Consider the following 26,987-nt stretch of genomic DNA (forward strand, 5'->3'; position numbering starts at 1 on the left):
CATCAGTGTATACATGTCAATCCCAATCGCCCAATTCAGAACACCACCATCCCCACCCCACCACAGTTTTCCCCCCTTGGTGTCCATATGTTTGTTCTCTACATCTGCATCTCAACTTCTGCCCTGCAAACCGGTTCATCTGTACCATTTTTCTAGGTTCCACATACATGCGTTAATATACGACATTTGTTTTTCTCTTTCTGGCTTACTTCACTCTGTATGACAGTCTCTAGATCCAGCCATGTCTCAACAAATGACCCAATTTCATTCCTTTTTATGGCTGAGTAATATTCCATTGTATATATGCACCACAACTTCTTTAATCATTCGTCTGTTGATGGGTATTTAGGTTGCTTCCAAGACCTGGCTATTGTAAATAGTGCTGCAATGAACATTGGGGTGCATGTGTCTTTTTGAACTATGGTTTTCTCTGGGTATATGCCCAGTAATGGGATTGCTGGATCGTATGGTAATTCTATTTTTAGGTTTTTAAGGAACATCCATACTCTTCTCCAGAGTGGCTGTATCAATTTGCATTCCCATCAACAGTGCAAGAGGGTTCCCTTTTCTCCACACCCTCTCCAGCATTTGTTCTTTGTAGATTTTCTGATGATGCCCATTCTAACTGGTGTGAGGTGATACTTCATTGTAGTTTTGATTTGCATTTCTCTAATAATTAGTGATGTTGAGCAGCTTTTCATGTGCTTCTTGGCCATCTGTATGTCTTCTTTGGAGAAATGCCTATTTAGGTCTTCTGCCCATTTTTGGATAGGGTTGTTTGTTTCTTTAATATTGTGCTGCATGAGCTGTTTCTATATTTTGGAGATTAATCCTTTGCCCGTTGATTCGTTTGCAAATATTTTCTCCCATTCTGAGGGTTGTCTTTTCGTCTTGTTTATGGTTTCCTTTGTTGAGCAAAAGCTTTTAAGTTTCATTAGGTCCCATTTGTTTATTTTTGTTTTTATTTCCATTACTCTACGAGGTGGATCAAAAAAGGTCTTGCTGTGATTTATGTCAAAGAGTGTTCTTCCTATGTTTTCCTCTAAGAGTTTTATAGTGTCTGGTTTTACATTTAGGTCTCGAATCCATTTTGAGTTTATTTTTGTGTATGGTGTTAGGGAGTGTTCTAATTTCATTCTTTTACATGTAGCTGTCCAGTTTTCCCAGCACTACTTATTGAAGAGACTGTCTTTTCTCCATTGTATATCCTTGCCTCCTTTTCCATAGATTAGTTCACCATAGGTGCTTGGGTTTGTCTCTGGGCTTTCTATCTTGTTCCATTGATCTCTGTTTCTGTTTTTGTGCCAGTACCATATTGTCTTGATTACTGTAGCTTTGTAGTATAGTCTGAAGTCAGGGAGTCTGATTCCTCCTGCTCCTTTTTTTTCCCTCAAGACTGCTTTGGCTATTTGGGGTCTTTTGTGTCTCCATACAAATTTTAAGATTTTTTGTTCTACTTCTGTAAAAAATGCCATTGGTAATTTGATAGGGATTGCATTGAATCTCTAGATTGCTTTGGGTAGTATAGTCATTTTCACAATATTGATTCTTCCAATACAAGAACATGGTATATGTCTCCATGTGTTGGTATCATCTTTAATTTCTTTCAACAGTGTCTTATAGTTTTCTGCATACAGGTCTTTTTTTCTCCCTAGTTCAGTTTATTCCTAGGTATTTTATTCTTTTTGTTGCAGTGGTAAATGGGAGTATTTCCTTAATTTATCTTTCACATTTTTCATCAGCGTATAGGAATGCAAGAGATTGCTGTGTAATGATTTTGTATCCTGCAACTTTACCAAATTCATTGATTAGCTCTAGTAGTTTTCTGGTGGCATCTTTAGGATTCTCTATGTATAGTATCATGTCATGTGGAAACAGTTACAGTTTTACTTCTTCTTGTCTAATTTGCATTCCTTTTATTTCTCTTTCTTCTCTGATTGCCATGGCTAGGACTTCCAAAACTATGTTGAATAATAGTGGTGAGAGTGGACATCCTTGTCTTGTTCCTGATCTTAGAGGAAATGCTTTCAGTTTTTCACCATTGAGAATGATGTTTGCTGTGGGTTTGTTGTATATGGCCTTTATTATGTTGAGGTAGGTTCCCCCTATGCCCACTTTCTGTAGAGTTTTTATCATAAATTGGTGTTGAATTTTGTCAAAAGCTTTTTCTGCATCTATTGAGATGATCATATGGTTTTAATTCTTCAATTTGTTAATATGATGTATCACATTGATTGATTTGCATATACTGAAGAATGCTTGCATCCCTGGGATAAATACCACTTGATCATGGTGTATGAGCCTTTTAATGTGTTGCTGGATTCTATTTGCTAGTATTTTGTTGAGGACTTTTGCATCTATATTCATCATGATATTGGTCTGTAATTTTCTTTTTTTGTAGTCTCTTTGTCTGGCTTTGGTATCAGGCTGATGGTGGCCTCGTAGAATGAGTTTGGGAGTGTTCCTTCCTCTGCAATTTTTTGGAAGAGTTTGAGAAGGATGAGTCCTAGCTCTTCTCTAAATGTTTGATAGAATTCGCCTGTGAAGCCATCTGGTCCTAGACTTTTGTTCGTTGGAAGATTTTTAATCACAGTTTCAATTTCATTGCTTGTGATTGGTCTGTTCATATTTTCTACTTTTTTCTGGTTCAGTCTTGGAAGGTTATACCTTTCGGAGAATTTGTCCATTTCTTCCAGGTTGTCCATTTTATTGGCAACTGCTTGTAGTAGTCTCTTAGGCTGCTTTGTATTTCTACAGTGTCTGTTGTAACTTCTCCTTTTTCATTTCTAGTTTTATTGATTTGAGCCCTCTCCCTCTTTTTCTTGATGAGTCTGGCTAATGGTTTATCAATTTTGTTTGTCTTCTCAAAGAACCAGCTTTTAGTTTTATTGATCTTTGCTATGGTTTTCTTTGTTTCTATTTCATTTATGATCTTTATGATTTCATCTTTATGATTTCTCTCCTGCTAACTTTGGGTTTTGTTTGCTCTTCTTTCTCTAGTTCCTTTAGGTGTAAGGTTTAGATTGTTTATTTGAGATTTTCCTTGTTTCTTGAGGTAGGCTTGTATAGCTATCAACTTCCCTCTTAGAACTGCTTTTGCTGCATCACATAGGTTTTGGATTGTTGTGTTTTCATTGTCATTTGTGTCTAGGTATTTTTTGGTTTCCTCTTTGATTTCTTCAGTGATCTCTTGGTTATTTAGTAACGTATTGTTCAGCCTCCATGTGTTTGTGTTTTTTACATTTTCTTTTCCCTGTAATTCATTTCTAATCTCATAGCATTTTGGTCAGAAAAGATGTCTGATATGATTTCAATTTTCTTAAATTTACTGAGCTTGATTTGTGACCCAAGATGTGATCTATCCTGGAGAATGTTCCATGCGCACTTGAGAAGAAAGTGTAATCTGCTTTTTTGGGATGAAATGTCCTATAAATATCAATTAAATCTATCTGGTCTCTTGTGTCATTTAAAGCTTGTGTTTCTTTATTAATTTTCTGTCTGGATGATCTGTCCGTTGGTGTAATTGAGGTGTTAAAGTCCCCCACTATTACTGTGTTACTGTCGATTTCCTCTTTTAGAGCTGTTATCAGTTGCCTTATGTATTAAGGTGCTCTTATGTTGGGTGCATATATATTTATAATTGTTATATGTTCTTCTTGGATTGATCCTTTGATCATTATGTAGTGTCCTTCCTTGTCTCTTGTAACATTCTTTATTTTAAAGTCTATTTTATATGATATGAGTATTGCTACTCCAGCTTTCTTCTGATTTCCATTTGCATGGAATATCTTTTTCAAACCCCTCACTTTCCGTCTCTATGTGTACCTAGGTCTGAAGTGGGTCTCTTGTAGACAGCATATATATGGGTCATGTTTTTGTATCCATTCAGCAAGCCTGTGTCTTTTGGTCGGAGCATTTAATCCATTCACGTTTAAGGTAATTATCGATATGTATGTTCCTATGACCATTTTCTTAATTGTTTTCAGTTTGTTTTTGTAGGCCCTTTTCTTCTCTTGTGTTTCCCACTTAGAGAAGGTCCTTTAGCATTTTTTGTAGAGCTGGTTTGGTGGTGCTGAATTCTCTTAGCTTTTGCTTGTCTGTAAAACTTTTGATTTCTCCTTCGAATCTTTATGAGATTCTTGCTGGGTAGAGTAATCTTGGTTGTAGGTTCTTCCCTTTCATCACTTTAAGTATATCATTCCACTCCCTTCTGGCTTGTAGAGTTTCTGCTGAGAAATCAGCTGTTAACCTTATGGGAGTTCCCTTGTATGTTATTTGTCATTTTTCCCTTGTTGCTTTCAATAATTTTTCTTTGTCTTTAATTTTTGCCAATTTGATTACTATGTGTCTCGGCATGTTTCTCCGTGGATTTATCCTGCCTGGGACTTGCTGTGCTTCCTGGACTTTGGTGGCTATTTCCTTTCCCACGTTAGGGAAGTTTTCAGCTATAATCCCTTCAAATATTTTCTCGGGTCCTTTCTCTCTCTCTTGTCCTTCTGGGACCCCTGTAATGCAAATGTTGTTGTGTTTAATGTTATCCTAGAGGGCCCTTAGGCTGTCTTCATTTCTTTTCATTCTTTTTTCTTTATTCTGTTCCACAGCAGTGAATTCCACCATTCTGTCTTCCAGGTCACTTATCCGTTCTTCTGCCTCAGTTATTCTGCTATTGATTCCTTCTAGTGTAGTTTTCATTTCAGTTATTGTATTTTTCATCTCTGTTTGTTTGTTCTTTAATTCTTCTAGGTCTTTGTTAATCATTTCTTACATCTTCTCGATCTTTGCCTCCATTCTTTTTCCGAGGTCCTGGATCATTTTCACTATCATTATTCTGAATTCTTTTTCTGGAATGTTGCCTATCTCCACTTCACTTCGTTGTTTTTCTGGGGTTTTATCTTGTTCCTTCATCTGCTACATACCCCTCTGCCTTTAATCTTGTCTTTCTGTGAATGTGGTTTTTGTTCCACAGGCTGCTGGATTGTAGTTCTTCTTGTTTTTTCTGTCTGCCCTCTGGTGGATGAGGCTGTCTAAGAGGCTTGTGTAAGTTTCCTGATAGGAGGGACTTGTGGTGGGTAGAGCTGGCTCTTGCTCTGGTGGGCAGAGCTCAGTAAAACTTTAATCATCTTGATTGTTGTTGGGTTGGGCTGGGTTCCCTCCCTGTTGGGTGTTTGGCCTGAGGCCACCCAACACTGGAGCCTACCTGGGCTCTTTGGTGGGGCTAATGACAGACTTGGGAGGGCTCACACCAAGGATTACTTCCCAGAACTTCTGCTGCCAGTGACCTTGTCCCCACAGTGAGCCACAGCCACCCCCCACCTCTGCAGGAGACCCACCAACACTAGCAGGTAGGTTTGGTTCGGTCTCCCCTGGGGTCATTGATCCCTCCCCTGGGTCCCGATGCGCACACTACTTTGTGTGTGCCCTCCAAGAGTGGAGTCTCTCTTTCCCCCAGTCCTGTCGAAGTCCTGCAGTCAATTCCCACTAGGCTTCAAAGTCTGATTCTCTAGGAATTCCTCCTCCCATTGCCAGACCCCCAGGTTGGGAAGCCTGACGTGGGGCTCAGAACCTTCACTCCAGTGGGTGGACTTCTGTCATATAAGTGTTCCCCAGTCTATGAGACACCCACCCAGCAGTTATGGGATTTGATTTTACTGTGATTGTGCCCCTTCTACCGTCTCATTGTGGCTTCTCCTTTGTCTTTGGATGTGGGGTATCTTTTTTGGTGAGTTCCAGTGTCTTCCTGTCAATGATTGTCTAGCAGTTAGTTGTGATTCTGGTTTTCTCGCAAGAGGGGGTGAGAGCACGTCCTTCTACTCTGCTATCTTGGTTCCTGTCCAACTTCAAGTATTAAGTCTATATGGAAATTTTTTAAAGGTTATATTCAAAAGGATTCTCTGAGCAAATTATTCTTTTGTGTTATAGTACTGGATACACTAGTTGGATTTGTTTTTTTTCCGTAATTTTGAACAACTAAATGAATATGGTTTTGTATGTTCATAGAAATGACAGGACCCTAAATGTTTCAAGGACTCAGCACCTAGCATGGTGTATAAGTACACAGCAGGTTACCTAATGAGTTGACTTAACCATAACTTCAGCTCATGATCTCTGGAGGGGCAGTTGAAGAAATTGTGGCTGTTTGGCTTGGCAAAGATTTGGGGAGTGTGATAGCTGTCTTTAAGTATTTGAAGGGCTGGTGAGTGGAAGAGAAATTAGACTCTTAATATAGCCCTAGTTGGAAAATCAGTAGGGCTAGTGACTAAGATTTCAGGGGAACAAACACTAGATAAATATAAAGTAAAACATTTAATTAGTAGAGGAATATATTGCCTTGTGAGATTGTGAGGGTATGACTGGAGGTCTTCAAACTTAGGCTAGACAGCCACTTGACAGAATGCTGAGTGAATGGAATTCAAGCATTGGATAGGTGGTTCTACCAACTAACTAAGGGCTTTCCAATCCTGAGATTACATGATTCTATATTATATGATTCTATGAAAGTGAAATGGAGTTGAAATAGGATACATTACTCATTCAGAAAAAAAAAATCTGTACATTCGAAATATCTAATAAATATTGAATTAGGAAATATAAAAAGTAAAGAAAAATATTTGAAAGCACACTGTAAGATACTACTTAGAAATGGCTTCAGGAAAACAGCTTCCTTCCTGGTCATTAGCACTGGGAATAGGCCTGTCCTCAAACCCCAGAATATAAAGTGCTCTTTACCTTTCACAGTATCTTTTTGCCATGGCCTCGTCATGTGCCCCCAGAGCCATGCATGGAGGAATAAGATGTGGATTGGGTTTCCCAGAAGCAAATATCAAAGTCTGTGTGGCCTTGACAGTTCATGAACTTCTCTAAGCCTCAATTTCCTCACTTATGAAACAGTTGGTAATACCTATATTTTAGTGTTGTTGGAAAAATTTTTAAATAACATGTAGAGGGTTTAATATATAGTATGTGTTCAATAACTGTAATATCAAACCATATCCCTGTGTAATTTTCCTACCTTCTTGTCCTTATAAATTATTTATAATTTATAAATTTATAATTTATAAATAAATAAATTATTTATTATCTGGTATCTATTAGCTGACAGGCAATTGCATACTTTAGAAACCATTTATTTAATAGCTACTAAGCCACACACTGGTGACCACAAGTGCCTGGTAGCTGAGACAACTGTCAGTGACAGATGGCAGGACTGGTAAACAGATGCTATGATTGGTTTTGGTATGTTAGTATAAAAAGTAAGTTGCTTTGAATGTGAAAGTTTGACTCGAAAATGTGTTGTGTGATTATGGTAGGGCGTTTAGGTGGAAATGCTGAGATAGGCACAGTACCAAAGCTCTCCCATTAGGGCTGGAGATGCAGATGTGGGTGTCTCCTTCCTAGAGGAGATGGCTGAAGTTGTAAGATCTTGGTAAAGAGAATGTAGAAAGGACAGAAATGAGCCACGGGTCTAACCATGAGAAATGGCCACACGAAGAGAGGTATCCTTGTGTTTGGGAGGTCTGAGAAGGTAAAGTAAATTAGAGGACTAAGAATGAATCATCAGTAAGTGGAAGAGTAAGCATGGTAAAGGGCCTTGTCATGACGGAAGGTGCTAACCAGGGGTTTGAAGACTTGAGTTTTGTCTCTGGCTCTGCCTGAAAGTTATGTCTGCTGCCTCAACTCTATGTAAAACAAGGTAAATACATCCATGTCACTTATCTCACAGGAGTGTTATAAGAGTAAAACGAGTAGATGTGTGGGGAATTGCTTGCAAACTATAGCATATCTATGCATAAAGGTAAGGCGATGATACTGATGTTAAGTTATAGATAACATATAATGTAACGTAATGACTTATTACATTACAATTACAATTGTACATTACAATTACTTATTACAGCTGGACGCCAGCTGTCCAGAGTTAGACCAAACTTTACAAGTCACAGTCCTCTAAAAGACTGCCCTTACTTCATACACTAGCTGCAAGTTTGAGGGCTCCCAAGTCCTCCCACACTTCTGACCAGCTGGGTACAAATTTAGGGGTTTTCACTATCTCCTCAGTTCAGTAATTCACTAGAATGACTCCTAGAATTCAAGAAAATGCTCTACTTACTATTGCAGCTTTGTTGTAGCAAAAGGACACAAGCCAGAACCAGCCAAACAGGTTCCAAACATAAAACTTCTGCTGTCCTCAGGGATATATTACCCTCCACCCCCCAGCGCATCAGTGTGTGACAATATACATCATATTGTCAGTGTGTGATAATACTTATTGCCAACCAAGAAAACTCACCTGATCCTCAGTGCCCATAGTTTGTACTGAGGCTTCATTACTTGGGCATGATTGATAGGCCACATGATTGAACTCAGTCTCCACTTCCCAACCCTCCAGTCACGTGATTGGTGTTTCTGATTTGGCCATCCCCCATTCTGAATCACTCATTACCACAAACTAAATAGGGTCCCGTCATGAGTCACCTCATTAGCATAAATTATTAGGCATGGTCTGAGGGGCCCAGGAGTGGGAAAAGACTAACCAAATTCTTTATTACACACACTCTGAAGCGTTGCAACTGTAAGAGAAAATGAGGCATGGGAAACTTCCATTGAGTTGAGGGATTTTGAGGCTTCTGATAATCTTGTAAGCAGAAGTTTTAACAGAGAGGTATGGCTGAAAGCCAAATTAGAATTTGCTAATAACTGGGTAGAAAGGTGAGAAAGAGGGAAGCAAATATAGAGTGAGACATTCAATTCAGGTAATATATTGCAAATCAGAAAGATAAGCAGTTGACTGGAAGGGTTTGCAATACTATTCCCTTTAGAGAAAAGAGCTGGATTTATCCTGGTTGTCCTGTGCCCAGGAGCCTGCAGCATCTCTAGTTCCTTCTCACACTGTGTCAAATTAGGAAGGCCAGTATAGGAAATTGTAAAATGGCAGTGCTGTCTTTAAATTTTTATTTAAAGGGCAGTGAGATAGACCAAGACTGAATAGAAGTGTATATATGACGAGTTTATGCAAAAAACCTTCTAATTTAATTGTCAGTTATCTCCTTTATTCAGAAATAACTTGCATCTATCATCTCTGTCTTGTCTGTTTTGTAGAATTAGGGGAGTAACTGCTTTGTTTTGTTGTTTATGTTTCTACATAACTGGTTTCAATAAGAGTTTCTTGGCACTCCTAAAAAATTTTAACTATATACAAAATGCCCTTTTTGCTCTTTTTATCATTTTTATATATTTTCAATACAAAAGATAAAATAAACAGCAAAATGAAGAAAGGGAAGACAATTATTTATAGCATCAGTAAATCAACAGTAAGAAAAACCACAGGGATATGGGCTGCTGGCGGCCAGCACTAACTTCAGTTATTACATAGATTAAAAATATATATTTGTCACACATTTTACTATCATGTAGACCCAGTAGTGCTTTAAAAATTATATTTATGGGTCATTTTCTTCTCCTGTCAAAGTAATGGCATTGCTGGGGTGAAACAAACAGCTACTTAGTAGGTCAAAGTAATAGTTAAGAGCAAAAGGTAAAGAATTGTAAGGAGAGATCAAATTTCAGGAAGACTGAATAGATGCAGTCAATTTAGAACACCAGAGTTCTATATTCTTACTCCTGTCAAAACTGCCACAGCCTCACCATTGACCACAAAAGGCAGGAGCTCAATTTTATATTTCATCTGAGAGTTGGCACTTCTGAGAAGCCAGTGCCCATTAGAACCACAATGTGATGGAGGATCAATACCGACTTAAAGGGAATAATGCCTCTTTCTGAACCATAACTGAGATTTCCTGTAGCAGAGAGGGTTTTCCGCAAGGGCTGTCAGCCAGGGCCTTAGCCTTGCCTTCTTAGCTCAGGAAGCATAACAGCTGTTGGCTGAAATATTTTCTCATTTATATGCCAAGTTGCATATGTTTGTTTATATTTTCGTTTTCGTCAGCAACTTTCCTGGTTCCTATGTCTTTTGTGTTACTTAAGAAACAAGGCACGGACTTCCCTGGTGGCGCAGTGGTTAAGAATCTGCCTGCCAATGCAGGGGACACGGGTTCGAGCCCTTGTCTGGGAAGATTCCACATGCCGCAGAGCAACTAAGCCCGTGCACCACAACTACTGAAGCCTGCGCTCTAGAGCCTGCAAGCCACAACTACTGAGCCCACGTGCCACCACTACTGAAACCTGCGCACCTAGAGCCCATGCTCCACAACAAGAGAAGCCACCACAATGAGAAGCCCGTGCACCACAAAGAAGAGGAGCCCCCGCTCGCTGCAACTAGAGAAAGCCTGTGCACAGCAACAAAGACCCAATGCAGCCATAAATAAATAAATAATTTTTTTTTTTTTTTTTTTAAAAAGAAACAATGCAAAAGTTAGCTCAGGATGGTGGGTTTGGGGGGGGGGGTTGTTTGTTTGTTTGTTTTTAGCTTTATTTGTCACCCAAATCTGTAGTCTGCCAAGGTCATATGGGATCCAGCCCCGGATGTGGTTTAAGGCTTTTATTCTCTCTCTCTCTCTCACTCTCTCTCTCTCTCTCTCTCTCTCTTTTTCAAGTCTAGTGGGTTCTCTGTATTTGAGAGCCATTCAACTTTTCAACAATTTTCAACTTTTCGTTTAATTTCAGGAAAAAGCTGTTGTGGGACTCCAGAATCAATTCTTATAGTAAGAATCATATGAGGAATTAAATTGAAATAAGTGAGTTTTCCTATCTTAAAGGAAAACAGCATGTATTCTCACCCTGTTTAATATTTCCACAGGATTCCCTTACTGACCTAGCACTAAGAAAGGCAGCTGGTCCTTGCCCATCTGTACTCCATTCACCAAGGGCCTGGATATTGGCAATAGTCCTAGATAGATCATACTTCTCTTCACAGACATCGATTATAGTGTCTTAAAGGCAAAAACAAAAAACAACCTTGGATTCAATCCATAAAATAATAGCACAAGCTTCCTATCTTTGGAGAGTTAAGCAATCATTCTACTTTGCCTTAATGTTTTTTGTTTCCATTTAAAAATGTGTATTGGTAAGGATTTGACTTGAGGGGAAATAGAAAATGCTTCTCTTTTTATTGACATCCAGCCTTATCTTCCACTGAAAGAGTCCGTGTGTCCAAGTGTGTCATCTTGTACTTGGAACTAATTTCATATAAAAAAGGTTATGAGCCCACTGGCCTCCAATTACAATTTATTTCATACCTCTGAATACCTATATAGAGTTTTCGCCAACTTGCAGGGTTGTGGTATCCCACTGATGTTTGAAGTGAACTATTTATAAACTAAGTGCATGTTTTTGTGTAGAATTTGGGTCTCCAGTTCAACCCACGTGAAACCACCAATAGTGGACTCTCAAAATAATAGTAATGGCAAAAGACACCTGGCCTTGAACCAACATTGTAATAAAATTTCTGTATAAAAGTGAACTTGCAACTTGAGAGCTTTCTCTACTTGTAAACATTTTCTCTAGTTTGCAGTGGGACAGGAGATTCATTCTCCAACCCAACTTCATTTGTCATTTTGCAGTTTAGGGTGTGACTTCCTCAGTTCCACAGTTTGGGCCTCCCAAGGCTGGGGACCCAGATGGGGGCTGTTGGGATGCTGAGAGATAAATGTGAGGGCTGGAGTGAAGAAGTGTTATCTAGGAATTTCTAACAGCTATAAGCTCATTCTAAAATAAGCCCCTTACCTTCTTTTTTATTTCTTCAGTGGTCTCAGGAATGACCTCTTTCCATTTTATACTATCTTGTCTATTGCTTCTCATGAAAGATTCTCCACCAAAAACCACAGAAGAGTTACATGCCAGCTTGGTTTTTCTTCTTATCATTTTGTCCCTAAAGCTAGCCCACAACTATCTGGAGTTTTCTCAGTAGGGTGGAAACACTTTTGCCTGCATTGGCCACCCATTGTTATCCACCTAAGGGTCCAAAGAAGTTCAAAGAGCAAACAGTAAAGAAAAACCCAGACTCTGCTGGGCATTTCATCCTTGGATCTGGTATAGGTCGAGTAAAGGAGGACAAAAATATCCAAGTGTGTATACAGGTCTTGTTTTTGGCAACACTAGTTTATTAGTGACCTTGACGAGAACTGTTTCAGAAGAGTAAAGTGTCAAAAGCATGACTGGAGTGAGTTCAAGAGAAAAATGGGAAGAGAGGAAATGAGACAGTAGTATGGGCAATTCTTCTGAGATGTTTTGCTACAAAGGCAGTCAACAACGGAAGCAGTAAATGGAGCAGGATGTGGAATCAAACAGAGATTTTTTCTCTAAAGATTGGGACTGTTACTACACAGTATTTACATGCTGAGGGGAATGATTGCATGAAGAAGGAAACCTTTACGACGCAGTAGAGAGAGGGCACAGCTGCCAGAGGGATGGACAAGCTGGCACCCACCTTGAGGGGTTGCTTGTCCTCAGAGGGGAGCACAGGAGATCCCCAGGAGGGAAGAAGTGGGCGTGCCTGCAATCAGCATATAGGTGTCGGGGGCACAGGAAGCTTATGGGGGTTCTCTTCTGATTGCTTCTATGAGTGAGTGAAATGAGAGTGAAGGAGAACAGGTTGGACGTTTGATGGGAGAGACGAAGGGCTGAAAGGGTTGTCTAGGAGAATGGACAGTGAGTGCTAGGGAACTGTAGTGAATAAAGGTCGAACTTGAAGTTCGCAGTCAGGAACTTAAGTAATACCAGGAGAGAAAGGAGTCCTGTGTGACCTTGGAGATACAGTGCTGAGGTAGTTTACATAGGTATACTATCTGCTTTACAAAGTTATTGGGCGTATTAAATGCGTCAGAAAGCATTTGAAGTATAAGTACAGGATATCGTTACTATGAAACTTAGCTTTGAATTACTTAGCACTTTTTCTTGGCAAAAAGCTTTTTAAATTTCTTTAAGACAGCCTTACTATCTCCAGAGACAGCATTTGGCTTCTGCCACTGATTTACTTAGTAACTAAGTCTAAGCAAATGACTTAACCTCCTTTTGCTTTTTACCTCTCAATCTATAAAATGACAGTGGCAATGTTTCAAGTGCAACAGATGCTTTAGAAATAAAGGTGCTACATAAATACAAGCTATTAATAGAATGGCATTTCAGCTCTCATGGGTATGGTCACCAGAAAGTCAGAAAGGTCAGAGCATCTGAACAAGCCTTGGGTGGTAGAAGCCTCCCTTGGAAAGCTTGGAGGGAGGTACCTCAAAGGAGGTGTCACCCACATCCTTTCCTTTAGTTCTGGTGGAGATTGATTATTAGAACCTGAGACTCAAAGAGGTGAGATAACTTGTTAGGGCCAAGGGGTTGGAGTTCAACCCAGATTTACCTTAAAATCCCATGCTCTTTTCACTTTGCCACATGTGGAATTGGGCTTGATACATTATAGCCAGGGAAGGTATGGAATACTTTACTTATGTATATTACAGACCCATATTTTAGCCAATTTAATCTCTTCTCTGTCCTCAAAAATGTAATGAGAGTCGCCCAGCGGCAGAATAAACTAGCTTGTTGGAGATATCATCATGATGGAGTTGTTTACAAGAAATCAAATGACAAGAAAAGGTAGGAACGTTTTTGGGGAAGGAGCAGTAAGCTGACTAAAAATTTGCACTTAGCTACGATGCAGTTTTCAAACACCTTGGGGCAGGAGAGTGGGTGCTAGAAAATAAATTTGTGCGGTCATGGAAACTGTAGGAATAGAGTGTCAGCTGTGCTTTTTTACTGCAAACATGATATGTACATTATAAACTATAGAGCATAAACAGCTCTAAGAGAAAGTCACTGAACTGTTAGTAACTTTTGAGTAACAATTGCCCACCTGATAGGGAAGGTGGTGATAGGAAAAGTGTATTTATTTTCTTCCAAGAGCTGAAAAGTGATCAGACTTCTAAATCTTGTTGAGATTGTCCAGGAAAGTGTGTAAAATACTCATCCATCATCGGAAGCCCCTGGTCAGGAAATGACAGTGCAGTAAATATCTTCAGCAGTCACCTTTTAATGTACAAGCTGTTTTCGGTTGGAATTTTCAGCACTCACATAAAACACACTGTCATGAGTGACTGCTTCTGTTCCTGTAATCACTATTGGGATAATGGAACATCTCTCTGCAAATAACCAAAAAACTTTAAATGTCATGTCAAGTTTGTTGAAGCCATTTTCAAGCTCTGTTCAAGGTTACATGAATATTGAGGGTGTCTGGTTTTTTTTTTTTAATTTGAGATCTACGAGAGAGATCACTTATAAGGTTGTGCAATGTGAGAGTCAAGTTAATTAAAAGAAAATCTGTTGCTCTTTGGGAAAGTCAATCAGCTAGCACCATTTAGCCGTTAGCTATTAAACCTCTCTCCTCACAGCCTGGATAAGTCCGGATCACTGTCACTTACCAATGAAAGAATATATTTGTGTGTATAGGTTATAGGTCTGTATGAACATATGGGTACGTGTTTGGCAAATTATGACATTATTTTGATTTGCTAGGAAGTTTTAACAATTTGCCTGCCAAACTCAGTATTTTTTTTGAAAGAAAGCATTGAATTTTAAAATTCCTATTAGAAACTTTCCTCCTTAGATTTGTTTAAAAAGGAAATTAATCTTTTTATTATTCAAACTAACGCCTGTCTTGGGTCATAGAGTGTGGAAATAAATTCTTTGCCCAATGCATATTTACTGAGCATTCACTGTGCTCCACGGCCATCCTAGGCACCGACGTTACAGCAGTATTTAGAACAATGTCCTTGCTATCTTGGAGCTTACATTCTAGTGAAGAGATAGACAACAGACAAGTAAACAAGTATATGATGTGTCCGGTGGTTATAAGTTCTGTGAAGGGAAAGATGAGTGTAAGAAGATAGAGCGATGAAAAGGTGAGTGCTATCTTAGATGGATGGTCAGAGACGGCCTCTCTCGATAGCATTTGAGCAGGGACCTAAATGAAATGCAGAACCAAGCCTTGCTAATAACTGAGTGATGGGCATTTCAGGCACAGAAGAAGTAGGAAATAAGTGTTAATGCTAATGAAATTGTTGTCTATTTATATTTTTTAGCTTATTCTTAACCTCTGTGTGTTTATTTTTTTTTCCAATTCAGCAAGCATTTATTTTAAAATTTTTTTTAATTTATTTACTTTTAAAATTAGTTAATTAATTTTAATTGAAGTATAGATATAAAAAATTATGTGTTACAGGTGTACAATATACTGATTCACCATTTTTAAAGGTTATATTTCATTTATAGTTATTATAAAATATTGGCTATATTTTCTGTTATGCAATATATCCTTTTAGCTTATTTTATACCTAATAATTTGTACCTCTTAATACTCTACCCCTATATTGCCCCTCCCCACTTCCCTCTCCTCACTGGTAACCCCTAGTTTGTTCTCCATATCCGTGTCTGCTAATGAAATAGTTGTCTATTTATATTTTTTAGCTTATTCTTAACCTCTGCGTGTTTATTTTAAATCTACCTTACTCTTTTGAATATTTTTTTAGTTTAGTCTGTCTAAGAGGACTTGTTTGTTGAGAATAATTACTTTAATGTTTCATAATGTGCACAGTGCTTGCTTATCACAGTGATAAGTTTTATGTTTCTTTCTTCCTTACTGTAGAAAATCAGAAGTTGCAGTTGACAGAAGGGTCACATTCACACTACAGTATCAATTGCAGCTCCACAAGGACTGCAGTCACCAAGGAGCTTAATTATAATCTAGACACTCACACGTCTACCGAGAGGATCAAGGCAGCTGAGAAGAAGGAAGCCTGTAATGTAGAAAGCAACAGAAAAAAGGAAATGGAACTTCTTGGCTCTGTTTCTAAAAACGAATCCATTCCCGAAGTTGAAGCCCTGCTGGCAAGATTACGAGCTTTATAAATTAAAGTGGTAAAAGTGATTAAGCCAAATACAAAGCCATGCTCTAAGCTATACCACTTAAAAAAATTGCTTCTTATATAAGTGACTTTATATGGTTTTAAATTATGATATATATTAGAAAAATAAAACTCAATACATGATTGCAGTGCTTTTCCTATGTACTTGAGGTCTTGGCTTATTCAAGATTGTAATGGGCTTTAATGCTTTTTTTGTCTCCTGGTGTTCATGTGTTCTGTATTTGGTGGTTGAATTTTCATATAATGCTTTAGAGAGCAGGTAGGTGGCCATGTGTTCAGCAGTGTGTCCTTAAGAAAATACCATCTTCCCAAGTCACTGTAATTTTTACTTTAGTATTTTCCAACATTAATGAACATCAAATCATCAACCTCAAGTCTTGCTACATACCCCATGTATATTTCGTTTATGTTATTTATATAGGCCCAGGTTTCTCTTTAATTGGGATCTGTATGCTATCAGCGTAGCACGGAAAACATAAAACTGAATATAACATCTAAGAGGAAATGATTGGTAAGCTCATTATCATCATTGTTGAATTCATGTTAATTAGACCCTGTAGGAGACTATACAGCAATTGAACACAGTTCCAAAAATGATAAATAGGAATATATGCTCTCTCTTTGCAAAATGTACATGCCTTTGTATAAAGTGGGTGTACACAGTGTTACAGTGCTGCCGAAACTCTTAGCCGGGAGAGCATTCCCCCCGCGCCACCCCGCCCCCCACCCGGTAATTATGACTCTAGGATCGAATTGCCATTTTGAAACTTCCCAAGTAAGGAATTTTTTAATTTCTGTGAACAAACTAGAAATTGCAGATTCTCTGACCTGACAATCAATAACTTTAACAAAGATCTGAAGTGTTTCAAGGAAAGCTTTCCGATGCAAATGTTGCAATTTTACCTCACTGGGGGCATAAAATTAACTGTTAATTCTATATCAAAGAAAATAAACTTGTTACTTGCACTAAATGAAAAAAGTTGCTTCTTTTTTTTTGTAATTACCATATTCCCTGGATTAGCTGGAAACAGACTGTGCTCTGCAGTCTATCTCAGCATCTCTTCTGCTTTATGATGTACAATAAGCAAGTGACTGTTCTTTTACCTCCAGTTAAAAAGCGGTTATGTAGGGCCTTTCCTGGTGGCGCAGTGGTGGGGAGTCCGACTGCCGATGCAGGGGACGCGGGTTCGTGGCCCGGTCCGGGAGGATCCCACGCGCCGCGCGAGCGGTTGGGCTTGTGAGCCATGGCCGCTGCGCCTGCGCGTCCGGAGCCTGTGCTCCGCAGCGGGGAAGGCCACAACGGTGAGAGGCCCGCGTACCACAAAAAAAAAAAGCAGTTTCATGGAACTAGTCTGCGAGGTCCACTGCCTTTTATTTCCTTGTTTAAGTTGTCACCTCCTTTCAGCTCCAAGTTAATAAAGTTAATTAATTAGAACTCTGAGCCAGGCCCTGGTTATAGACATTGGGGAACAGAGTGTTATCCACAGCCAAGGTGGGAATAAGTTGTTCTCATCTGTATCGCTGAAATGTGCATTTTGCCCTCCAGTTGCAATTCCTATTTTCCTGAGAGCAAATCTTAAAAATCAGGAAAGGTGAAGGACATTTAAGCAGATGGAAGACCTAACCACAAGGAAAGAAGTTAAATGAAGGAATTCTGACTGTTCTTAACATAATTTTGCAAAGACTTGGGATTATCAGAAATAAAACTGAAATTCAACCCAGTAGTTTGGACACACCAGATGGCAGGTAAATACTCTGTTAACTTAGGGCCAGGGAGCAGACACAGGGGAGAAGCAGCCTGGCCACTAAAGGGAAGTGAAGATGACACAACCTCCCAGGGGCAGAGGAAGGCAAGGAAGTCCCGAAACTGAGCAATCAGCCCCCAGAGCATCTGTCTGCAGAGGCTGAAGGACAACCTTCAGGCGAGGGCCAGTAGCCGGGAACTGTACACACCTGTACTGCCTCACCCTCGCTGAGGGAGCCTGTTCTGAACAGGCCTGAATAGGAGGCCTATAGCTATGAGGAGGAAAACACAAAACAGTTGACAGAGGTAAGAGCCAACCAAGAAACATTGGTTTCTGTTGCAGATATTTCTTTCAACAATAGACGGGGGTTATAATTAGGGTTTTAAAATTCATAATATTCCTTTAGTCAACTACAGATGGAAACTGTAGAGATGACCTTTAATTTGAAGGCGGACATTGTGGCACAAGGGTGTGTTTCTGAGCACACAGATTTTGTTCATTTGAATTAGTGGATAAAAGGCACACTGGTCGGTGCCTTGATGAGGGTGTTCCATCCAGGCTAGTGACAAGCCCCGAATAGATTCCCTTCCCCTTTCTCTCACATCAGGGGAGAGAATTTGGCAAGAACACAGACCACTGAGTGATCACTGAGTGGTCCAAAAGCAAAGACTTGTTGCTAACAAGTTTCCCAATCAAATATTTAAAGTAATTTAAAAATAAGGGGGCAATCTAATCATATATGCATGTATGTCCTTTTGTTAACATACTTGAATATTTAAACAAAATGTGCCAAACACCTAGTGTTTATATGAGGAAGTAAACATTTCAGTAATTTATATGAAAAAAATTCTGCTAAATCTAGAAAATGCAATTATTTATACCAAGTAACTCCAAAACTCTTTTAGTTGTTACCATACAACTAAAACCATTATTCAAAAACAGGAGTTATTAATGACTTCAAAATGTTAGTTTAGCCGCAAATGATTATTTCCTGGGTGATTCGTTCTCATTTTAAAGTATCATAATCCAATGTAGATCTGAGTTTACTAGTTAGAAACTAAATCTATAATGTACATATCTGTGCTACATTTCATCTTATTAATTAAACTTTCATTTATAGATAAACGGGTGCACTGGGAGCATATTTGGTGATTAGTTTTGTGACAACCTTTTGTACAGAATGTAACTTTTGGAAAGTTGTAGGTCCTAATATAAACTGCTAATATGAATGAAAAATTTTAAAAGTGGCATTCATTGTCTTTTTCTTCATATTAAAAATTTTGAGATCCAGGAATTGTAGCTGGCAGTGACCCGGTCCTCATTTTTGTCTGGTGAATTGTTGAATGGTAGCTGTTACCTGCCCTTGCCAGGCATGACTGTTCTTAAAATACGTCCTAGGGCCAAACTGTTCAACTATTTTGCTCAAGAGCTACTGTTTAGCAAAACACGTGGAGCTGCCAAAGAACCACAGAGACTGGATGGCATTTCAGAACTGAATCCAAATCTCCCTATAAAATGAAAATAATGGAACTTTAAACCATAAAAATTCACTATTTCTAAATAGACCATTGACTTTTGTGTGTGTGTGTGTGTGTGGTACGCGGGCCTCTCTCACTGTTGTGGCCCCTCCCGTTGCGGAGCACAGGCTCCGGACGCGCAGGCTCAGCGGCGCAGCCGCTCCATGATTTGTGGGATATTCCCAGACCGAGGTACGAACCCGCGTACCCTGCATCGGCAGGTGGACTCTCAACCACTGCGCCACTAGGGAAGCCCAGACCATTGCCTTTTAAAATAGGTATGAAGGAAGAGGTTACAGCTAAGGTGGGGATGGGGTTTGAGTTAGAATGAAAGTTAGCTGTGCCCCTAATTAGGGTTTGGCTGTGGTAGGCTCTTCGACCCCTACTCACCTAGTTAGAGTTGAGTGTCACATTTGTCTGCAACCATACTCTCCCTTCAGCATCTCCAAGAGACAAGAACTTAAAAGGAATCTTAATTTATTTCAGGAAACCTTAAAATGATAGATTTTTTTCCCCTCTACTATCCATTTTGAAACTCCAACCATTGGATAAAAAATGTTTTGAAAATTCCAGAAATTGCCTCCTTCCAATGAATATCACTAACATGCTCCAGGTTCTGGCAGATCTATGTTGTTATACATTTTTTAAGCTATTCGAAATATAATTTTTTTAAAGGGATTCTGTTGATGAAATTAGAAGCCGAATTTTTGGATTATCACTTCAGGACTGCCTATTCATTTTCTTTTACAACAGCCTTTTAACATATTTTAGTAAGTCTATTATTTACCTTAGTTTTTTTTTTTTTTAATTGTATCTGAGGTTTGAGACTTTACATTTTTTCTTGGCATTTTTATTCCATGTTATGTTTGGATTAAAAACCTATTTATAAAAATTTCTCCTTTTTCCTTGCTTTCTAACTATGCGTTATTAAATATTTATTTTAAAGATGAATCTCCAATGACAATCTAATGTTAATATTTTATATATAATCTGACTGGGTGTGATTGATGGTCAAACATTAAGATGCCAGAATAAAATAATTAAACAGATTGAATCAAGCATTCTGATGAATTATTTCTTGAGAGGGAGACCAAGTGCTCAGATGGGTATATTCCAGTTAATTTTTCCCCAAAGTATCTGTTTTCACAGGCATGGCTGATCCTGGTGGAACAGGTCTATCTTTGCATAAAAAAACAAATATTTATGGTATATTAACCATAAATATTTAATAACATGCATATTTGATTTAATATACTTAATAACATGTATAAAGGCAAATTATAGTTGTACAGATATATTAATAATATGGATATTTTTATTTACATGCTTTGTCATAATTTTAAAGTTCAATATGTGTAAAGCATTCTCTGTTAAAATATATCACAATCTGGCAACAAAATTTAGACATCATTATTAAAGTATCCGACCTCTGAGGGAAGGTTGATTTTTAAATGAGGTATTTCTTCCCTTCCCTTCTATCAGGCACAGATGGCCCTTTCCATGCAAAAGCAAGCAGTTGCCTAATAAAAACAAACAAGTGCCTCTCCAGCCTGAAAAAGACAGCATTTCTTTGGAGGGTCTCATCTTGACTCCTTTCCTTTCCTTAATGACCTAACAAGGGCCATTCTGCTGATTGTGAGAGCCGTGACTGACATCCCACACCTGTGGCCCACACAGAGCGTCAGAGTCCAATTTGGGGTAATAAATAAAATCTTGTCGTACTATTATAGGATGTTTGGCAAGGACAAGAATTAAGGCACTTTTATAACTCCCCAAGGAATCTGGTGATATTTCTAACATGATCTCACACATCATTCTGTCCTGCCTGACCTTCCTTGTATCACCCTCCTGAATTATAGCTTGTATCCATTACCCTCCCCTCCTTCCACAGCCTCTCCCCCAAATAAAGGAGTGCTGACCCGAAGAAAACATCTGATTTTTTTTTTTTAACTTTATAAGAAAGTCAGTTAAAATGTCCTGGAACTCACTCCATATGTTTTCTGCAGAACATTTACTGCCCCCATTAGATTAAATGTATGTCTCACATTATGAAATGAATACTGAAGGTCTCTTAGAGATTGAAGAAGTGTCCAGAGTGTCCACCGAGAAGTGTCCAGCAGCTTCATGCCTTAGTAACTTCTGGGGTCTCAGGATGTTATAGGAAACATGTATTCACCAAGTTCACCAATGTACCACCCACTTTTTCAACGATTAGTTCCTTTATCCTGACAGTCACTTGGAAGTGTTGCCTCTCAGGCACTTTCTCATGATTCCACTTCGGGAGTTTTTTGATATGTTTTAATAGCTCTCCTCATACTCTACAGAGAAGCTTAACAGCTTCTGTCTGATGAGCCGGAGGAGAACACACTTACGTAAGAACAGGCACACTTCAAGGACACTGTTAAGCATAAAGATATTAGTGGCTCATGGGAATGGCAGCCATGCCTGTGGAGACCAGATGCCCTGTTCAGGAGGGTGACCTCGGTCAGGATGACCGTTCTCTGGGCATGCCCCAGGTAGAGCATGAGGAAGGTAAGTTTGATTTTGATAAGCCCCAGTGTTCCTGAGAAGCTGGGCTTCTGCCGTCCTTTTGGCTTCTCCTCCTCTATACTTGAACCTCCTTTGAGTTCTTTAAAGTGTATAGTAACAGCAGTGTTACCCTTCGTTGAGGGCATATGCATTTTACATCTGACCTGTAAGGGTTGAAGGCCTACTGATGGAGAACTGAGAAGCAACAAAATGAGGGAATCTACGCCCACACATTGAACGGAACGCTGCATCCCAACTTCCCCTTGTTTCAGTCTGAATAGCATTGTCGCCACCATCTTGTCTTCAAGGGGAGCCAATTCCCCTTTAATGCTGCGGTCAAAGCATGGACAAGAGTCCCTTTCCTCCATCCTCCTGCAGAGTTGAGACAAGATAGGATTTTGAAAACACTTCACAGAGCTCTGAGTAGAAAAGCAGAGGGATAGATTGAGGCAGGAAGAAATAGAAAGGCATCCAAGTGAATAAGCAATAGTTACCCTCCACAGCAAACACATACCCCCACCCCGTGCCATTTTGAGGAGAAGCTGGTGGGCACAGTCCTCTGGTAGGACAGCATGTGAGGGAGGGGTCTAGTGGCCCATTTCTTAGGAACAACACAGCCCTCTTACAGCTTTGGATATCCTACAGAATGGCAACCAGATTCATTCCCAGAATTATGGCTCACATACCCATTGGGATTGTCGGCATTTTGGCCTTCCCTAAAGCTCAGAAACAAGACACCATGCCTTGCCTGAACTATAAAGTGTTGTCAGCCAACACTATACAGACTCTGGGTTGACTGACATCTTTGTTGATTTGGGTTTGGGATGGTGCACTGACTGGAGGGTGTGGGTGGGAACAGAGGCCATGCACACATGTGGGGAGTTAGGAGGAGGGCAGAATAGGCCACCGAGATCAGAGGAGATTTGCTGAGCGGTGCTAGAAGGGAGGTCTCCACGGTGAGGGCTGGAAGCAATACTGACGCACAGTGTGTCTGTGTTCAGAGCACAGGAGGACTCAGAGGACAGGACAGCTGCCTTCAAATCCTTCAAAGATTAGTATGGAAAAGATAATGAACGTATCCTGTGTGTCTCCAGAGGATAGAGCAGGGGCCAACAGCCTATATGGGAAAGTATTTTAACCATAGAGCCGCCCAGTGAGAGGCTGTCCTTCAAGGTTATGAAGTCATCGAGACTTAAAATTCAAACAAGTCCTTATGAGGGACATTGGAGGTCACCTAATTCAGACCCCTTATTCTTCATCTGAGGGATGAATGGACCTGCTCCCCCATCGGAGCCCCTGTCTCCTTGCTCTTTGTACTCCCCGCCCTTATTACACAGCCTCCTTCACCAACTTACTTCAGCAAGCAAAGGCCAGTCTCTGTTTGATTGGGACGTAATGAAGGAATCTATTACTCAGGTAGAAGGTTAGCATATATGAGCCCTGGAGGATTTTATCACTCTCAGAATCTGTGTTCTGTGACCTTATGAAATCATAAGTGGGCGCCCTAGCAGTGGGCTTATCACCTTCGCTCCATCACACACTCCGCTTTGCTTATCTGAGGGTCATAATAACTGTCCTGGTTTATTCATGTACCTGCACCAGGTCTTGCAACTGAAATTAATCAGCCCTATCCTAGAAAGAAGGGGTCTGGAAAGGCAAAAAGCCTAGTGGGAAAGCATAGCTGCTAAGGATCTGGGCTGGTGTGCTGCCTCGGTCTGAGCAATAGAGCAATTCATTCCCAGCATGTGGAAAACATTAATGTGGGCTAAGCACTGTTCCAAGCATGTCATGTGTCTTATCTCATTTTATGTGTGTAACACCCTCATGAAGAAGAGTTGCTTTTGGAGCCCATTTCACCGGTGAATGAGTAGAGAAGTTAAATAATTTATCCATGGTCATCAGCCAGTAAGGATTGAACTCATAATTAAAATCTAAGCATTCAAAAACTCCAGACCCTGTGATCTTAAGCTATACTGGCTCCTTTTGTGATTCTAAAATGCCTTCTAGAAAAACAGTGGAGATATAAGACTCAAACACCCTGCCTGCTCCATGTTTTGCAGTTGCCCTTAGAGATGACTCACCACTCAGCTTCATTATTTTGTTTCAAAATGCTATGATTTCCCAGAATCTCCTATACCTATATATCAAAGATGAAAATAGATAATTTTATAAAATATTTTCTCATTTGAATTCCTGTCATCAATGCTTCTCTTTGAGTACAGTATTGTTAAATAATCACACATAAGGCGACTAAGTTTAAACATGAACATTTGCTGCCATTGTTGGTCAAAGACAGAAATGTAGGGTCCTCTGAGGTTAGTTGACTTTGCAGACACTGCTCCCACTAGGAATGCTTTTCCTGCACAGATGAACAGCTTGTCAAGCCCTCCGTGTTTGGAAGACTCGTGAGATTTCTGTTAGTATGGTATGTACAAAAGATGAGTTCTTCCCAAACCGTTAGCCTCTCAGCAAAATAACAATGTACATCATTTTTGTTTTTCCCTTGGCTTCCTTTCTTCTTTCTGAATTTAGGGGGAAATGGAAGTACAATACATAAGTTGTAACTTTGATAAGACTTATTTTTTGCCAAAACAATCACTTTGTTTAAAATAAGCCTTTTAATAATATCTAGAAAATTGAGTACATTTGAGCTTGGGGTTTTTTTAAAAATAAATTCAGAATGTGTAAAGTTTTTAAAGTTTTCAGTTCACTCATCAAGGTATTTCTCATACCTTTGATTAGTAGTAAGCTGTGCATTTTGGATTAACATTTTCTGAGAGGTTTCTGAATTCCATTATTTGGATGAGCAGCAATTTATGTTCCAATCATACTGAAGATAAGAGATTTATTGTACATGAACTGAGCTGAGTATTGGACTCCCATATGTATGCTTTTTCCATTCTATAGTCAGCAATAATAACAAATAAATAATTGTATTTTTAAAAGACAACTTAAATGAAAAGCAAACTTGCCTGTTATTACTAAAACATTCCAGTATAAAGTTTCTATCTGTCCATCCTTTTTGTTCCCAAATTTAATCCTTTAAAGTTAAGAGTTGCTGACATTATCCTTACACACAAATCTAGTGGCATACGTCTCCAGTATCTGACTTGCTTACAGAAAACAAGCTCTATGTTTTGTTAATTACCGTATCTTCAGTGTCCTGCATGATACCATAAAGCTTAATAAAATTTACTTCAACTGTGTTGCAAATAATTAATGAACAATTCATTTAATGAAAGAAAACTGAAGGATCTGTTAGAGAATGATATTGGTTTATTCTTGGACAACTCTGACCGTTTTGCTAAAGTCCAGCTGTGCATATAAAATATCAGTTAGATGCAAGAGCCAATCATAAGCTGTTCAGATATCAGTCCTTACCATAAACCCACTCATTCAGTAATGCCAGGGACTCTGCTAAAAACTGGGGATATAAGGCTCAAGAAACAAAGCCTCTGCCACTGAGGGGTGTATAAGTCACCAAGGAAGACAGAGTAAGTGTGCATGGTCTAGGAAACAGGCTTTAGGACAATGGGAGGCTAACTGTGTTGATGGGGGCTCAGGGAAGCTCTCCTGGGTAGTGACTTAATTCACGTGGAGAGAATGGTAAACTAGGCAGGCAGAGAGAGCTCCAGGTAGAGGGAACAATATAGACAGAGGCCCTGAAGATGGAAACAGCATGAAATTTTCATTTGGGGACAAAAAATAAGTCTGAGGTTGAGCAGCAGGTAACCAAGCCAGCATCCTACTTTGTCTATAACAACACACAGACATATATTTTTCTTGAACCATTAGAATTTTTTTTTTAATTTGACAGGAAGTTGTATAAATTTTGTTAAGCCACCTACAAAAGGAAAATAACTAACAATTACTCATGGTATCAAACATCCTAAGTTTTATTTCATCTTCATAAAAGCAAAATCTAACTAAATTAGGAGGCTTCAAATTTTTATTAATTTTACATGCATCAAGATTTATATTTGAGGTATTCCAAGGTGAACATCTGTTACTATATTAATTATGGCAAAAATTAGCCTGTACTAAATTATCTTGGTATTTAAGGCAAGGATATCACCTTCCTACCTGATACATTTTCAGTATATGCTTTCCTGTGTTTATTTTAGAAAATAACCATAGCGTTTGAGATTGTCTGTCACTCTAATTTTTTTTTAAATTTATTTATTTAATTCATTTATTACTTTTGGCTGTGTTGGGTCTCCATGCGGGCTTTCTCTAGTTGTGGCGAGCGGGGGCTACTCTTCATTGCAGTGCACGGGCTTCTCATTGCGGTGGCTTCTCTTGTTGCAGAACACAGGCTCTAGGCACACAGGCTTCAGTAGTTGTGGTACACGGGCTCTAGATTGCGGGCTCGGTAGTTGTGGCGCCCGGGCTTAGTTGCTCCGTGGCATGTGGGATCTTCCCAGACCAGGGCTCGAACCTGTGTCCCCTGCATTGGCAGGCGGATTCTTAATCACTGCACCACCAGAGAAGCCCTGTCACTCTAATTTTTAACACTACTGGTACATGCCATTAGATCACCCACATCACTGTGGGACATACATTCTTTAGAAATGATGGGGAGAAAAATAAGAATATGTAGACATAAGCATCTTGTCTGATTTTTCAGAGAACTGAAAAAAAATTTTTTTTTTTTCTCCACAGATGCATACTTTTCTGACAAATGCTAACAGTGGTGTTTTATCTAAGATCCATGCAGACAAGGTTGTATCCACTAGGGAGCTTCCCAAAGACAGTCATTTACGAACAATAGAGCAACAATGCACAGATCAGCCAACTAATTTATGCTTCATCAATTTTACACACCCAGAAAGCATGAAACTTTAATATGATCTCACCAAAGTCAAATAAACCAAACAGAAGCTACCAAAACAGGCCTGGCGCTTTTATCTAAACAAGCTCTGTCACGCGGCCTTGGAGAGCACAGTGTGTTCTGAAAGGGCAGGCCAGCCTTGCTCCTACACGCATGTTCTACTAGACGGCAGAGAACTACAGAGGACGCTCAGAGCCAAGTGTCTGGGAACCCAAGCTGATTAATGTGTAGCTTTATTTCACTTCAGGGTAAAGCACTAGAGGGAAAAAAAGACCATAAGCTCATTTGACAGCTGTAAAGGTCACAAAGGAAATGATTGTAGGAAACATGAAGTTGTCAGCGAGGCAGGGACCCCGCACTCAGAATGCGAGGCAGAGGCTCCAGGAGTGAGTTGCCAGGCGGGCTGCCAGCCAGTGAGGGCTCGAAGACAAATGAAAAGGGCAACAGAAACATGAGCCCCCTAGAACCCCAAATTCTAGTTTGTGGCCCTCTTCCCCAATAA

At 39.5% G+C, this 26,987-nt stretch overlaps 1 protein-coding gene across 4 annotated transcripts in view; it reads left to right on the forward strand.

The window, feature by feature from the left end:
• The window catches only part of DIAPH3 (diaphanous related formin 3), a 548,620-nt gene extending 531,778 nt beyond the window's left edge, over window positions 1-16,842 (forward strand). For all 4 annotated transcript variants that reach the window (XM_029210108.1, XM_029210109.1, XM_029210110.1 and 1 more), the window contains one exon: window positions 15,584-16,842. In XM_029210108.1, the coding sequence (XP_029065941.1) occupies window positions 15,584-15,846 (263 nt within the window). In that variant the 3' untranslated portion in view covers window positions 15,847-16,842. The remainder of the gene's footprint in view (window positions 1-15,583) is intronic.
• Window positions 16,843-26,987: the final 10,145 nt, after the last annotated feature.

Source organism: Monodon monoceros, unplaced genomic scaffold (assembly GCF_005190385.1).
Source record: "Monodon monoceros isolate NGI ecotype Baffin Bay Population unplaced genomic scaffold, NGI_Narwhal_1 Super_Scaffold_8, whole genome shotgun sequence".
In the NCBI taxonomy this organism is placed as follows: Eukaryota; Metazoa; Chordata; class Mammalia; order Artiodactyla; family Monodontidae; genus Monodon; species Monodon monoceros.